The following is a 14,767-nucleotide window of genomic DNA, read 5'->3' on the forward strand; positions in this document are numbered from 1 at the left end:
TTGTGGGGTGAATTTAGTTGGGGGGGGTACCCAGGTTAAAAATAAACCTAGGGAAAAGCTTAGGTTTTTTATTGGACTCGATTGTTCTTGGAAAGCTCTGTGAACTCAGGGGGAATGGGAGACTTCTGAGGGCACACGTGGCTTCAAATACCGGTGGTAATGTACGGTCGTGCTGGAGGGTCACTGTAACTTGCTTCAGAGTGGGAGTTCGCAGAATGTCCTGGTGGCGCAACATTCACTCAACAGTGGGAAAAACTAAATGTGCTGGAGATTGTGGAATGTAAATATTTAAAGGAGAGCAGATCGTGGTGTGTGTTAGTGTTTTACTGAATCCAGGATTTCCTATACAGAGGCTTCCCAGTGAAACACAGTTGTGTTTAGAATTGGTGCCTGTTACTGCCCTTTCTGAATGATTGAACTTGAGCTATGAAAGATTTTTTGTTCTTTTAATGCGAAATGCAGAGTTGCTTTTGTCATTTCATGGTGAAAGCTGACCTGTCAGATGTTGGAGGGTCACTAGCTGCTTTCTTTTTATTTTTCCCATGGCTGCATATCAAGAAGTGCTTTTTTCCTTTCCAGTAGATAGGGCTATTCAATAGCATTGTACAAAGCTTTCTTACTTTGGAATTTGTTTTATTAAACAGTAAGATGCATCCCTTCCAGGCTATTCTTGAGGTTTCTGTGTTCCTTTAAGTTGGAGCAGCATCTTTTTGGCTGGTAATATTATTTACTTTTACTGGAAAACAGTACAAAACATACATGGCAATAAAGATGGGTGGGAGCAGGGCATCGTTCTGGTGTTAAGCCAGTAGTGTGACTGTCCTGGAAAGGAGGCAGCTGTGAGCCTCTGTACCAGGACAGGATTCCCAGGAGATGGTACAGGACACAGATGGGATTTCCTCAGGGAATCTTATGTATGGTTCTGATCACCCATATTTGGCAGATAAAGTCAAGCTGGAACATAGGGACACAGAGGCAACTTGTTATCCCCCGGTTTGACAGGGACATGAAGGAAGGAAAGAAAACTAGACGGGGTTAAATGATGATACAACAAATACACGTAAACTGGGCTTCATATGAGTAGAAAGCTCCCACTATTGGGTGCTGGAGAGACTTTTTTTAGGTGGAGGTGAAAACATGGGGAACTTGTTAAGCTTTGTTGCATTTTATAACATGGTATCTGTAATAAGACTGCATAAGGTAACGCAAGCCTTCTCTTTGAGCTGTAAGCAATTTTGTTATTTGCAATGTTCATTTTTGTAGTCCAGCTTACAGACATCTTCAGTGCGTTTATTCTCTGTTGTGCTTTTTACAGGTGGAGTATAGAGAAATGGATGAGAGTCTTGCAAACCTGTCAGAAGATGAGTATTACTCTGAAGAAGAGAGAAATGCTAAAGCTGAGAAAGAGAAAAAACTACCCCCACCACCTCCACCAGCTCCTGCAGAAGAAGAGAATGAAAGTGAGCCGGAGGAGCCATCTGGTGAGTAAAGAGAGACCTCTTTTGACACTACTTACCTAGTTTATTAACAGAAATGTAGCAGGGCCAGGTGTGGCATCATGAATTCCATGTGTGGGTTTGATCTGGTTTCAAATCATTCTACAGTGTTTTATTTACTTGCCCCATTCTCCCGAGGGGAAAAAGTCAGAAGAGCAGTCTGAAAAAGTTGAGAATATGCATGAATCTAATTCCAAATGAAGCCAGACTTCTCATGCTAGATTCTCATGATCCTACTGACTTGTCTTTGGAAGCTTATTGACCAGAGTAGCCTCTTTGGCTCTCTGCTGCCACACCTGCAACATTCACTTACTCCTCTGAGAGAGAAAAAGTTTATGGGGGGAGATTCTGTGCAGAAGAACGAATTTAATATACTGTGATTCCTGTAGCTTTAAACTGTGGCTCTAATCTTAAGTTCTGGTTGAATACTGTTTGCTTAAACTTCAGTGTTTTCCTCATTATCTGTGACAGAGCTTCACTTTACAATGAAAAGTTTCTTAGATAGGAGGCAGCTTTCAAAATTTGTGGTAGTAGCAGTACCCTATCCTTTACCTCTGTTGTGTTTACAGCTCCCATCATTAGCGAGGTCTGGTGGTGGGGCATCACTCAGGTGTCTACAAGATGGTGCTTTTACAAAGTTCGGAGTCCAAGATTTTATGAGATAAAATGTGTACTAGTTGTTTTGGATAAGAGCTGAAGTCTAGTAGTAGTTGAATCTTTGCTGATTCATCACCTATGTGAATTACTGCTAGTCTTCAGTTGCACTCCCTTAATTTTCTTTTTATCTGGCAGGTTTGAGAATGTAGGCAATAGGACTGATGTCAGCTTGGGGATACCTACCTTTAGTTGCAGAAAAATTATTAAAAGCCCCAGTTGTGTTTTATCTCTTAGGATTTTCTCTTGTAACCTTTCCTTGTTGCAGCTGTTGGCTCCTGCCTTGATACAAGAATACTCTAGCTGATATGCTTGACTAAAATATTTGCAATGATAAAAAACCTCCTCCCTCAGTAGTAGCTGATATATCAAAAGTGGAATTTTAATAGATGTAATTAAGCAAGTATCTTAAGTTTACTATTTAGTTTTGCTTAGACCTTGTGTTTAATCATTGAGACCTAATATTAATACATTTTTTATTTCTCTCAGATTCCATTTTATGCCTCTAAGAATGATTATTGAAATCAGTTTGAGGCATAATCGGTGAAGTACAGTGAATCAGGTTTTATCCCATGAAGGAAGAAATGTGGAAGATAAGCAGTGATGAATCATGCCATTCTATACACACAACAGCCTGTTAAGCAGTTATTCTGCAAGCACTGTATTTAACCATCTAAATACAATCAATTTTCAAACAGGCTCTATGCAGCTGCCTAGAAATGAGTTGACTTCAGGTCATCATATAATTTCTCTATTCCTAGAAATTCTGCGATACACGTGAAGCAGTAAAGTAGGAAAAGGACAAATTTTCAGTTGTCATTCCATAGCTAGTCTTGCTGTAGTTTTAAAGGCTTCTGAGACTATATACATTTGTGGATCTCTCTGTCTATTAATGCAGGTGTCAAGAGCATTAGGTGTTATGCTGGCTGTTAAAGTGCATTGAAACTTGTAATTCAGGCACCTGTTAGAAGGAGGAGGCATGAAGTCTGCTGTGTATAAAAGCAGTGTTTATAATTGAGGTTTTCTCCTTCTCTGTCGCTTTGAAGCAAAAATTGACATATGCAATAAGAAATACTAAATTGGACAATAATACTAGAGTAGGATTGCATATTGAAAATTTAGCAAAATTTTAATTAGCCTGTGTATTACTGTTAATTTATTCTCATTGCAGACCTTAAAAATTTCCTTTCTGTGTTTAAAGCCTATAAAAACACAGGGAATGCAGTAGAGATGTTACAGTTATGCCCTTTAGAGTTGAAAAGCCTGACTGTGCAACTTAAAAATGTCTTGGTGGCAGTGTCTGGCATTTCATTAACCTGTTCCCACAGACAGCTTACAGTGAAGTAGGTTACTGTCACAGTTCAGGTGAGAGTGAAATGCTGGTCTTATTTGGGGTAGGTCCTGTTGATGTATTCAGCTGTCAGGAATTCCAGGTGTTTTGGCTATATACATTATTACAGTCTGGATTTGCAAGATTTACTGCCTGCTATTGCAGAGCAGTTTTAAAAGGTGTGACAGTATTTCATAGTTAAGATAATTTCCTTAGATTATCTCTTCTCTTTTTACTTGAGGAATGTTTTCTAATAGCAAAAAGCTTCCAAATTCCCTTTCAGTGCTGAAAGACATTTGTGTTCTTGTTTGCCAGTATCCCTTCTGAAATTAAGGAGCTTGCTTCTTTTGTTTTTCTCCTCTAAGGATCGTTTTGGTTTTCCTCACCAAATTGGATTTTCATTTTTATAATTATTGAAGATTTTCTTTACCAGCTCATGGCCTTTTAGTGTGCTCAGTATTCTTACTTTGTGGTAATCCTAGCTGCTGTTTTCCAAGGAACTGAGTATGATCGAGATAACCATCAAGTGAATAGTCAAGCGTAGTGGTGCTCTATCTCTCTCTGTCATCTGACTTTGCATGTTTTTCTAAATAAATTCAGTACTCTGTGATACTCGTGTGCAGCTATTTTTTATTTTGAGACAGGGGATGATTATATGAAGTGGACTCCTTTGTGGATCTACTTCCTGATTGCTCTTCAGCTCATGGTCTGTTATTCTGTTGCCTTGAGACTTTCAGCAGATTCTGCTCTTGCACATGTTCTACTGAGCTACAATAGTGTGATGTTATCGTAGATCAGCAGTTTGCTTGCTGCTTTGTTCCTTTGCAACTAGAACCTGACTTTCTTCCAGGGAAGGAGAGCCATCTTCACTAGCAGACCTTGTTTCCACACTTCTGTGCTCAGACTGGGTAGGATTTAGAATTGTGTCCAAGCAAGCAGTAATACTCATGAGAAGAGGAAAATACAGATTTCTTTCTGTAAGTAAGCCGAGAGCAATTTTTTCCCCTCTACTCCTTGTCAGTGCTAATTCATGGATAATGAATTCTGCAAACTGATGTCAGCATCTTTTCACTTTCTTGATTTATGGAAGGCATAAGTGAAACTTTGATTGCAAATTAATGGCCTGTGATTGAGTGTAAATATTAATGTTTGAGCAGTGTTAGTCTCTTCTAGAATGGAAGCAGGTCTTGAAATGTTCCCGGCAAAATAAAATGCTTGCAGTGTAGGTCAAGTAAGGAATTTTATCTTGCTGTTACAGGTACGTTAGTTCATAGAATCCTGACTTTGGGTCTTGTAAGGCCTTTCAAAATACAGTTATTTGTCACAGTCTCTCATGTGAGTTTTTGAACTTTCCTGCTGGCCGACTGATTATCTACAAGTACTGACTATTGCTCCTCTGCTGTAGCTGAGTGAAAATGTCTGTCTTGTTTCAATTCTTATTTTGTTTTATAGATGTGTAATGTTACGACATTCTAGATGTTAATCCAGGTTATCACAGTGTGCAAACATTTGGTTCACTTTTTGCGTCTTACTGTAGGGGTTAAATTTGTAGTTCAGATGAAATTCTTCTAAGTGTATCCCCTAAGAGCCTCAAATTACATTCTGGCAAAATTGTCCACCTGGTCCCAGACTCTTTAAAAGCGCATTCAGCCACAGTTAGACCTTGCTCTTATCTGTTTGGAGATGGCACCTTGAACAGTTGTGCTCTAGGAAGTGGCTGTTGCACTCCAGTGACTGTTGCAGCAATGTGTTTCAGTGGGGGTTGGTTTGGGATTGCTGACTGTTGAAGCATGTGGTTTGAAAGAGTCTTGGTACAGCAGCAGCCAGCTGAACAGCACTCAGCCATCTCTGGAGTGTACCATGGCTTCCTGCTCTCTGCAGGTGACAAGACTCCAGGCAAACATCTGACTGTGGAGGAATATTGCTCATGAGCTCAACCCGGAGCTAGTGTCTCCTGAGAAGTGAGCAGTGTGTGAGGTGACCTGTAGTGGCTTTGTTCCTGCAGGCACTGCAGCTGCACTCATCTCTGTTCTCAGCATGCTCTGTTCCTGCTTGTGTTGCAGTCCTGTAAAGGCTGCTGTTCAGGACTTTCATGCAGGCTAAGGTAATTCTGAGATTTCTTCAGATCTTTCAGATGAGTGCTTAGCCTTTCCCCATGTTTCTGTCACTGGGTATGTTGAAAGACTGATGTCTTTCATTGCTGGGTGTTGATCACATCACTGATCGATGACCTGATGTGTACTTGGCTTCAAAGGCAGTCTTAGTGTGTTAGAACATTGATGGTGTATCAAGGGCACTGAAGCCCAAATAAGTGATCTGAGCCTTTAAAGAAATGTTCTGGCATCAAGCTTCAAGGAAGGGTTTATGACAAAAAGATTAAGAATAGGCTCTCCTGAATGTAAGAGGCTTTTCAGAATGGCTCAGACTATCCCCTTGCATATGAGGAGACTCGGGAGCACCAAAGGCAAGCTTATCAAATTCTTAGGGTTTGAGACCCATAGAATCTGATGGTATCCATCCATCTTGACAGTAAGAAATGTGATCTGATTATTTAAATCCTAGCTATTAATGAAGTTGATTATAAATATTTAGCCACCAGGAATGCTACATATTGTATACTTCTTTATTTCCCATAAAATCTGATGTAAAGCTTTCCAGTAACACGGATAACACTTTAGAAGATCACAGTTTGGTGCCCTGAATCTAGGTTCCAGAAGATGGAATTCTGAGAAAATGGATTTAGTTAGTTGGTGAAATTTAATACCTACAACGCCAACTTGCCAGGCCTTTATGTCCAGTATGGTTTAACTTATGGAGTAAGGTCCCTGAGTTCTCCTCTTTCCTTCCACAGGGCAAGCAGGAGGACTTCAAGACGACAGTTCTGGAGGGTATGGAGACGGCCAAGCATCAGGTGAGGGTGGCGTTTGATGCTTGCCACTGAGTAGCAAGAGCCGCCAAGTTAGGGATTGATGCTTGCAAGTGCGCATGGGTGTGGTTGTCCCGAATTTAGCAAGAGATGTAGGAGTTGTGTACCCACCTGTTTAAAAAGTGTGGAGTATTTTCAAATTTCAGTTGAGGACTATAACAACTGTGGAAAAGGGCGCTAGCTAACCTGTGTTGAAATGCCTCAGGCCGATCTCTCATCCCTCCACTCCTCTCCATGTTCAGAGGAATCCAAACGTGCAAAAAGCTGTTTCTTACCTAGCCAGTTTGTACCACCTGGACTGACAGAGAGAACCCTGGGCTTTAGAATAGTAGACCTTTTTTCTCATTTGCTGAAGAAACAGCATGGAGTACCTTTTTGCTCCTTTATTTTTGTCTTTTGAAAGGGTTTGTGTTTGAGCTGTGTGCCAGTGGTTAGACCAGGAGATTATCTACTGGGCAGATTCATAGTCTGCGGCTCACTGGACTTGTTTGTGAATTGCATTTGCCATTTGGCCTCAGTACTGCTGCTGGCAGTACGCACTTACTGCTTCAGTCACGGGATTGGTGTCTTTACTCTTAAGTACTTGGAGTGCTACTGAAAATCTTCTCTGCTTTTGCTCTCACTTTAGGGTTAGGGTTTTAAGCAAAGGAGTCAAAGGCTCTAGAACCTGTTCTGTACCTCCAAGTTACTCTTTTTGAAGAAAACAGAACTTCGGGATACTCATCTAAAAGTGCATCCTTTGCTGTTCTAAGTAAGGGAGCCGAGTACTGTTATGAATCTTACCACTTAAACAGAACTGCTGGCTCATGGGCTTAAGGATGCACTGCCTATTTCATTTTTAGGCAGGCATTGGCTAATTGGAAATTCTGCATATTTTGCATGTACGCTTTAGAGTATGCTTTAACAATTGTCCAATTCATTGGCCAGAAAACTTTCCTTCAGAGTGTTTTTCATCTTCAGATGTTTCAGTGAGTCTTTAAATGAGTAGCATCCCTCAGGATTTCTTCTGTGAGGAAGAAGATAATCAAAACTTCAGCGCATGAGTTCCTGATGCAGAATGTCAGGAAGTGGCAAGTGTGTGTGCGAATGTGTGTGAAGAGGAGCTAGGCAGAGCCATTCCTTCAGTTGTTAGAGTTGCCTGCCCCAAGGAGAGAAGCATATGTAGTTCTGAACTGGTACTTCCTGTAATGTGTTACTTTCATGGAATACAAGCAATAAAGGTGTGGAGAGGGTGGGATTTAAGTAGCCTGAAATCCAAATCCATTTAGCTTTCAGCTGTGTAGTTGCAGAAGCAAGTTCAAGGACATAAGATCTTCCAGTGCTTGGCCGAATAAAAACGATATATTTGCTATTAATAGCTATGCTTTTGCTAAATTCTTTTATCAAGTGCTGTTGCGGGTTAGGTTTTTTGCTTTTTTTTTCTTAAATACCAGTGCTCATCTGGACCTATTCTGACATTTTTGTTTTAAAGTTCATGTATTGCCATGAAAGACATGTGGCCTTAAAAACAAACAAACAAACAAACAAAACAACAACTCAACCCACTTTGGAGTTCTTTACAAAAATATTAGCAGCGCCATATTCTCTGGCTGCTCAGTTTGAAGAAACAAATGCCAAAGCTTTTCAAGAAAATACTGAGTTGCCTTAAATCCACATGTCTGAGTTCCCCGGTTATTCATGATTGCATGGCTTTTTAGCATGTACCCAGAGAAGGGCACTTCTTTTAGCACAAGTCTATAAGATGGAGTCAAATTCAGCATTTCAGGTCTTTAACTGGCCATTCTCTGAAATTGTTCTGCTCAGCTTTTTGCTAGCACTTGAGGATCTAGAACCTTAGTTAACATTTGTTAACATTAATGAAGTATCAGAGAATTGGTAACTTTGGTTTGGTTTCCATGCTCAGTTTTACAGAATTTATAGTTGAGCATGTGCATTCTTCTGTAGATGTTGACATGGTTGGGTCAGTGTTAGATGGAAGGACAGCAAAAGGGCTGGGGGGTGGTTGTTACTGGAGAAAGTGAAGTTCTAGCAGAGCTGTAGGTTTCTATTCCATAGCTGAATATCAGTGCAAGAAGCATTGTGGGTGTGGCAATTTCTCCTATGGTTAATTTTATTTTACTTGTAGTGCTCTGTAGCTTCTGTTACTAATTTCCTCTTGAAAAATTCCTGGATTACAGACAGTTTTCTTTACCTTGAGTCATCACACAGTTAGATCTTTTGATCTTTGCTTGTGGATGAATTTTTTTAGTTTCAAAACCATTTCCTTCCTTAGTTTTTTTTCATTACCTTTGAAATGTAAAAATGCTTGGAGTGTGTGGTGGCACCAGAATTGGAGAAAGATCATTCCTCTTCCTGATACAGTGACATGTACTGCTACAGGGGAACTTCAAACTCTCAGAGAGTTGTCTTGGTTAGTGTAATACACTGCAAGCTTGTATTTTCTTTGATATTTATAATAATCTTTTGAACAATTCCAGTTTCAGCAAATGATCTTAATCTTACTGCATTACTTGTGGGATTTTTTTCCCTTGGGATGTATTGGCTTCTATCTTTCCAGACTGAACGCACTCTCCTCTGTCTGTCCTGATTGTAAGTCACTTCCTAGGACACGGGAGATTGATATTGTTCTTGCTATATTTCACATCTCAGTACATCATTTTGCTCACTGTGCCTGCGGGGTGTGCTTTCTGCACTCTGCTTATGCTTGTAGCACTTGATGCACCTGTGTCTTAGTTTGTTACTTTATAGTACAACATCACAGAGACTGAGGAAAGCGGGGTACAGAATTATAGTTACTTCACTGCCAGTGTGTGAATTGACAGAAGTGCAGGTGCCTGTATGAATGAAGGCTTTCCCTGGAGAAAACCTCTCCTGTGTGGGTTCAGCGTCACTCTTTTACATGTGGAGCATTTAAAAGGAAACATAAGAAATCTGTAGTTGTAGTGTACACAGCACTTAGGGAGGCACAGGAAATGTGTGTGATTGTATTTCATTGCACTGCATGATGTGAATATGCAAAAGGAGAGGTTAAGGTGGGTTCCTCTAGCTGGAGGAGGTCAATGCAAATTGAACCTTGAGAAGCGGGTGAGAGGGGACAGTAGACATCGTGCTTATTTCTTAAAGATGTTTTGGCTTTGAATAGGTTCCAAAATGTTGTCCCAATTCTGGTAGAAACTGGAAACCACACAAATTAAGGACAACATCTAAAGTAGTTACATTTTATTGATATTATATTATATATGTGTTATGTATAACATATTGATACATGCCCCTGCCCCACTTATTTTTCAGGCTTTGGTTTTGGGGGTTTTTTTGTTTGTTTGTTTTTTGATTCCCCTCCGTAGTATAGCTTTTTCATTAACTCTAGATGATACCTGTAATTCAAAGTACTGTTGACTTGGAAACCTGTATGTCTTGCACAAGTAAATAAAAGGACTAATTGAAAGCATGATGTGAAATTGGCCACCATATCACCTCATGGCTGGATGCACTGGCTAGGAAGGGTGGTGTTCCTTTTAGGGTGCCTGTAGACAACTTGTCTTTTTATTGTAGGTGTGGAGGGTGCAGCTTTCCAGAGTAGACTTCCACATGACCGTATGACATCTCAAGAAGCCGCCTGCTTCCCTGATATAATCAGTGGGCCACAGCAGACTCAGAAGGTGTTTCTGTACATCAGGAACCGCACCGTAAGTTTGTTGTAAAAGTATTGATGAAAAAAGAGTAGGACATTGCAAAGAGTTTTTGGCAGTTACCGTGTCTAACAGTTGGTAGATTGTTTTTTGTTCTGAGACAGTGGGGTTTAATTTCTGGCATTCTGTCATGCTCTATGTTGCTAAGGAAGCTGCTATCCAGTTCTTGATCAAAGCAGTGCTGTAAGGCAGCATAAAGAATCTGTAGTGTATTTACAATATCCAAAACAGTCATAGCAACTACATGATTCAGCTAATGCAGCTTTTAAAAAGGAAACAGAAAGCTGGTGCAAACGTTCTATTACTTGATTTCAGCTTAAAGTAGAAACCTCTCTAGATTACTTAAAAATAATAATGAAACACATTATTGCTTAAGGCAAACCTCTAAGCTTTTATTTTTTACTTTGCTTTGCATTCAGTTGCTGTATTCCTGAGACATCAAGCCAATCATGTGGCTTATTCTCAGACCAGAACAGTTACTTTGCCAGCTTTGATTTCAGAAAAGAAATTGTAATGTTGAAGAAATGAAACTCTACTTCTGAATGTTTGTAGCATTTCTGCCCAATTCAAAACTTCCATGCAACTTAAGAATGAAGGGGCAGTATTCAAATAATTATTTAGGAGTTCACTCACTTGAGTCCAGCCAAACATGCCTGAAGTTTAGCCCTTAATAAAACTTCAATATTAGTATTCTGTTTTGCAGATTGTGACAACACTTTGAGGGTCCTCAGCATACCAACAGGGATCAGGACTTTCTCCTGTATTTTGAAAAGTGTGTTTTAGAAAACTTGAGTCATGATAGAAAAAATTAACAGTATGACAGCAAGAAATATTTTGAAAATTGCTGTATTGCCATAGTTAAAGGAGAAAACACCTTATGTACCGCTCAGTTTTTTTCACAGACTTAAGATGATCAAGGAGCATCACGGTGTACTGACCCTGGTAGCACCCAGTGCTTAGTAACTTAAACAAGTTATTTAAAATTTATGTGTGGTGGACATCTTCATGCTTTTCCTGTGAAATTTCCCTCTAACCCAGGTTGTAACTATTGGGAAGTTATGAGATGTGTAAAAACAGACCAAAACATGCCAAAAAGTTTGAAAAACTGTTCTCTCAAAACGAATAATGAGTAATCCTTTTACAAATGTGTTAGAAGCAGAAAAGCCTTCCACTGGAACTAAGAAATTACTGGAGAGGAGTATTTGCAGGGCAAACCAGCATTGCTGGTCTGTCGGCCTTATTCACTGTGGAGGAACTTGGAGAAGTTCCTGAGCAGGAATCCCATTTGAGGAAGGCTTGTGAGAGGATCTCCTCCAGTGAGGATAGCAGAGGCTATGGAACAGCTGATATGAACCTGGTGCTCAGCAGAGCTCTGGCAGTGCTGGGAACTGCAGTGTGCAGTCTCTTACTTTGAGCTGGAATCAAGAATTGAATGAATGATCTGGTAAGTAAAAAATATGCTTTTGAAGACTTACAGTAGCTTTTACAAAGGGAAGTCAGTCATTTGATCTTTTATGTGAATCCCTCCCACCCCAAAACAACATTAAAAAAACCACAACCAACCAACTAATGAAAAAACCCAACCCAAACCAATAAAAGTTCTTGCTAAATTACTGTGACATAAAACAGATGATGAAAATCTACAAAGCAGAATGTAGTATAAATGATCTGTCATGGCAGTGCAGGGCAGTTGTGGTTTGAAGCCTTTAAAATCTTCTAAGACCTGTGCTGTTGTGTGCTCATAGAAGGTCTAAAAATCAGAATTTGTAGAAAAAATGGAAGTAATTGTATATATGCATACAGAGAGATTTATATATAAAAATATAATTATGGGCTTTGCACTCTTCCCTCTGAGAATGGAACCTTAGCATTGTGGTACATAGTACTGTGAAATTGTTAGTTCCACGCTCAGAAATTGTTAGAAGAAAGGGTGTTAAAAATCACTGGGAAAATGAGTACAAGGAAGTACTGAGCTAAAGATGAAATTTGCCTCAAATGGCCTCCCAGGTTATATGGAAATTATTTCTTAATCCTTCCTATTCATTATACTTGTATGATTTGTTTAATATCTGTGAGGAGCTGTAAAGTTAAGTAGTGCAACTGTAGAGAAATACCCCAAAAAATTACTAATTCTGGAAGGTAAAATGATGTGGAGATGCTATGTATGACTTAGATCTAGGCATGGAACAGTAAAATTTTGTGGCACTCTGTGCCACAAAGTGGGCGTTCTGTTGGGAAAACAGTTTTTTTCCTAGCATGAAGTGACATTAACATTTCACAGACAGTTCTTCCTGCTCTATTTTTCAACTGTAACTGTCTTCTAAATATGCTTTTTATGTGTGTGCGGCCAGTATATTATGTGTAGTTTGTGTATATGTGGTAGTGTCTTACATTGGTGAAGATGGATTGAATGATTAAATGTCTGAGATAAATAAACCTTAGAACATGACAAATATTGCTGTAGCTTTTACAAAAACAGGAAATTTGATGCCAAAAAGACAGTGCTGGCTGATGTTGTCAGTTATACACATCTTCATGCTACCTTCGTGTCTTCCCACTTACTTGAAATGGTGTGAGAGTTTCAAGTGGCCTGTATTGCACCTTAAGGAACACTTGAAGGCAAAGTTCAGTGCAGCTTGGGGAGTCCTACTAAAGTTTAACCCATTAGAGGATTTCATCTCCTGACAGTATTTGGTAGCAAACACCTCGAAAACACCTCTTTTGTATTGCTTAATATGACATGTCATATTTTTTGTTTAATTACAGTTGCAGCTCTGGTTGGATAACCCAAAGATTCAGCTGACATTCGAAGCAACTATCCAACAATTAGAAGCACCTTATAATAGTAAGTCAAAGCTTTCACTACCAAAACCGTCCTGTGCGTACTGCTGTTCTCTTTCACTTTTATTTGGGGAAAAGCTGCTATAGATGGGTCCTTTGTTAGTGGAGCTCCATGAGCGTTTGCGTACAGATTGTGTTACTGCATTATATTCATGATTTAGGTTTGTTAGAATTCATTTGTCTGGTAAAGAAATATCACTACCAGGATTCATAAAAGCTGCTAAAAACATGGGTTGTTACAGAAGTTTCCTGCAGGGTTAATTCATATGCATCTTTTAAAGTTTGCTTCAGCTTCATGTTGGTTTTCAGCTGTGAGACTTTATTAATCATATAGGTTTTTGGAGGCATTAAAAAATTGCCTAAGGCTTGAGCAGACTGGATGTGATGAAAGAAGGCAGTCAAAGAGTGAGGAGTTACTGCTTGCAAATGGAGACTATTCTACCTGTCTCAAGATCTCAGTAAACTGAAAAAAGGTGGAGAGGAGTCATAAAAAAAATTAAGAAGAAAATAGTACTGAAATGAACACAGATACAACTGTCAAGGATTGCAAAATAGTGAATTATTGTGCTTTTAAATGAGAATAAAGTGCTCATTTAAATAAGAATGAGAAATAAAATGAGAAAAATGAGAATTCAGTGCTCCAGTAAGGGGTTGGCATGATATTGGTAAATCACATCACAGTTCTGTGTCAAGATCTCGGAATTTTACAGTCAGTTTCAGAAAAGGTGTTCTTCCCGACTAGATTAAAAGAAGCACTTAATGTCCTGTACAGCTTTTCAGGCAGGACTCAAAACTGCAGTACAGCATGGAAAACAGCTTGTGTTTTCCAGAACAACTAGTCTCAGGCACCTTCAGGAAGATGGATTGCTCAGTAGGGCAGCAGGGCTACAGAAGGTGATGTGTTCAGTAGGGCTTGACTAAGTTACTGCTGTATGTCCTTAGTCTATACATGCTGTTGAACATAAAGAATAATTTTAAAACCATACACATTCTTTTAGGTGACACAGTGCTCGTTCACAGAGTTCACAGCTACCTGGAGCGGCATGGGCTGATCAACTTTGGGATCTACAAAAGAGTGAAGCCTCTTCCAAGTAAGAAACTTGAACATTCTTCTGATTGAAGTTTTGTTTTGTTGTCCTGTGATTTCTCAGGACAAATTTTTGACTGCTTTTTTTTTCAGAATTGCAGTGCTAAGAAAATAAAAGAAGTCGAGAAAGCCAGCTGGCTATAGATTTAATGTGGTTTATTTTGATGTGGAGAAACCACGTACTTACATAAATTACTTTGAGAGGAGAAATGTTGGCAAATCTTCTTTAGAAAATTTGGTGACTGTTGCTGTTTAATGAGTTATCTTTGCTCCTCAGTTAAATAACTAAAGTCAGAAACACAATATTGTACTTAGATCTGTTACATGCTTATGTGATGCTTGAATTTTGCAACTTCTCTGCCCTTTCTAGGCTTTATTCTTCTGGGGCAGAAAGAAATAAAACTATGATACTTGTCCCATAATTAATAAGAATCAGTAAGTAATTAATAAGAATCAGTTTCCTCTTCAGACAGTTCTCCTTCAGTAGTATTTTTCTTCCTGTTTTCGTCCTTGTCCCAGATGTACTACTGGTGCATTTTTCTTGTATGTGTCTCTTTAAAAAAAATGAAGTATAATGTACAGAATTACTTCAGTTTTCTTTTTGCTATAGTTTGTTCTGTCAGAGCTACTGATGAGAAGGAAGCTGCTTTTTGTTCTTCGTATCTCTTAAATGTAATTTTAACGTAACTGCTTGCAATCTAGTACTGCATATATAGAGCATTACTGTAGCTGATTTTTCCCTTT

At 39.2% G+C, this 14,767-nt stretch overlaps 1 protein-coding gene across 1 annotated transcript in view; it reads left to right on the forward strand.

Annotated features, from left to right (window-relative positions):
• Nucleotides 1-14,767, forward strand: part of KDM1A (lysine demethylase 1A) — a 51,548-nt gene that overhangs the window by 1,605 nt on the left and 35,176 nt on the right. The window contains exons 2-6 of the mRNA XM_032710305.1: nucleotides 1,316-1,481; nucleotides 6,332-6,391; nucleotides 9,959-10,092; nucleotides 12,862-12,940; nucleotides 13,935-14,027. Of these exons, the coding sequence (XP_032566196.1) occupies nucleotides 1,316-1,481; nucleotides 6,332-6,391; nucleotides 9,959-10,092; nucleotides 12,862-12,940; nucleotides 13,935-14,027 (532 nt within the window). The remainder of the gene's footprint in view (nucleotides 1-1,315; nucleotides 1,482-6,331; nucleotides 6,392-9,958; nucleotides 10,093-12,861; nucleotides 12,941-13,934; nucleotides 14,028-14,767) is intronic.

This window comes from Chiroxiphia lanceolata, chromosome 24 (assembly GCF_009829145.1).
Source record: "Chiroxiphia lanceolata isolate bChiLan1 chromosome 24, bChiLan1.pri, whole genome shotgun sequence".
In the NCBI taxonomy this organism is placed as follows: Eukaryota; Metazoa; Chordata; class Aves; order Passeriformes; family Pipridae; genus Chiroxiphia; species Chiroxiphia lanceolata.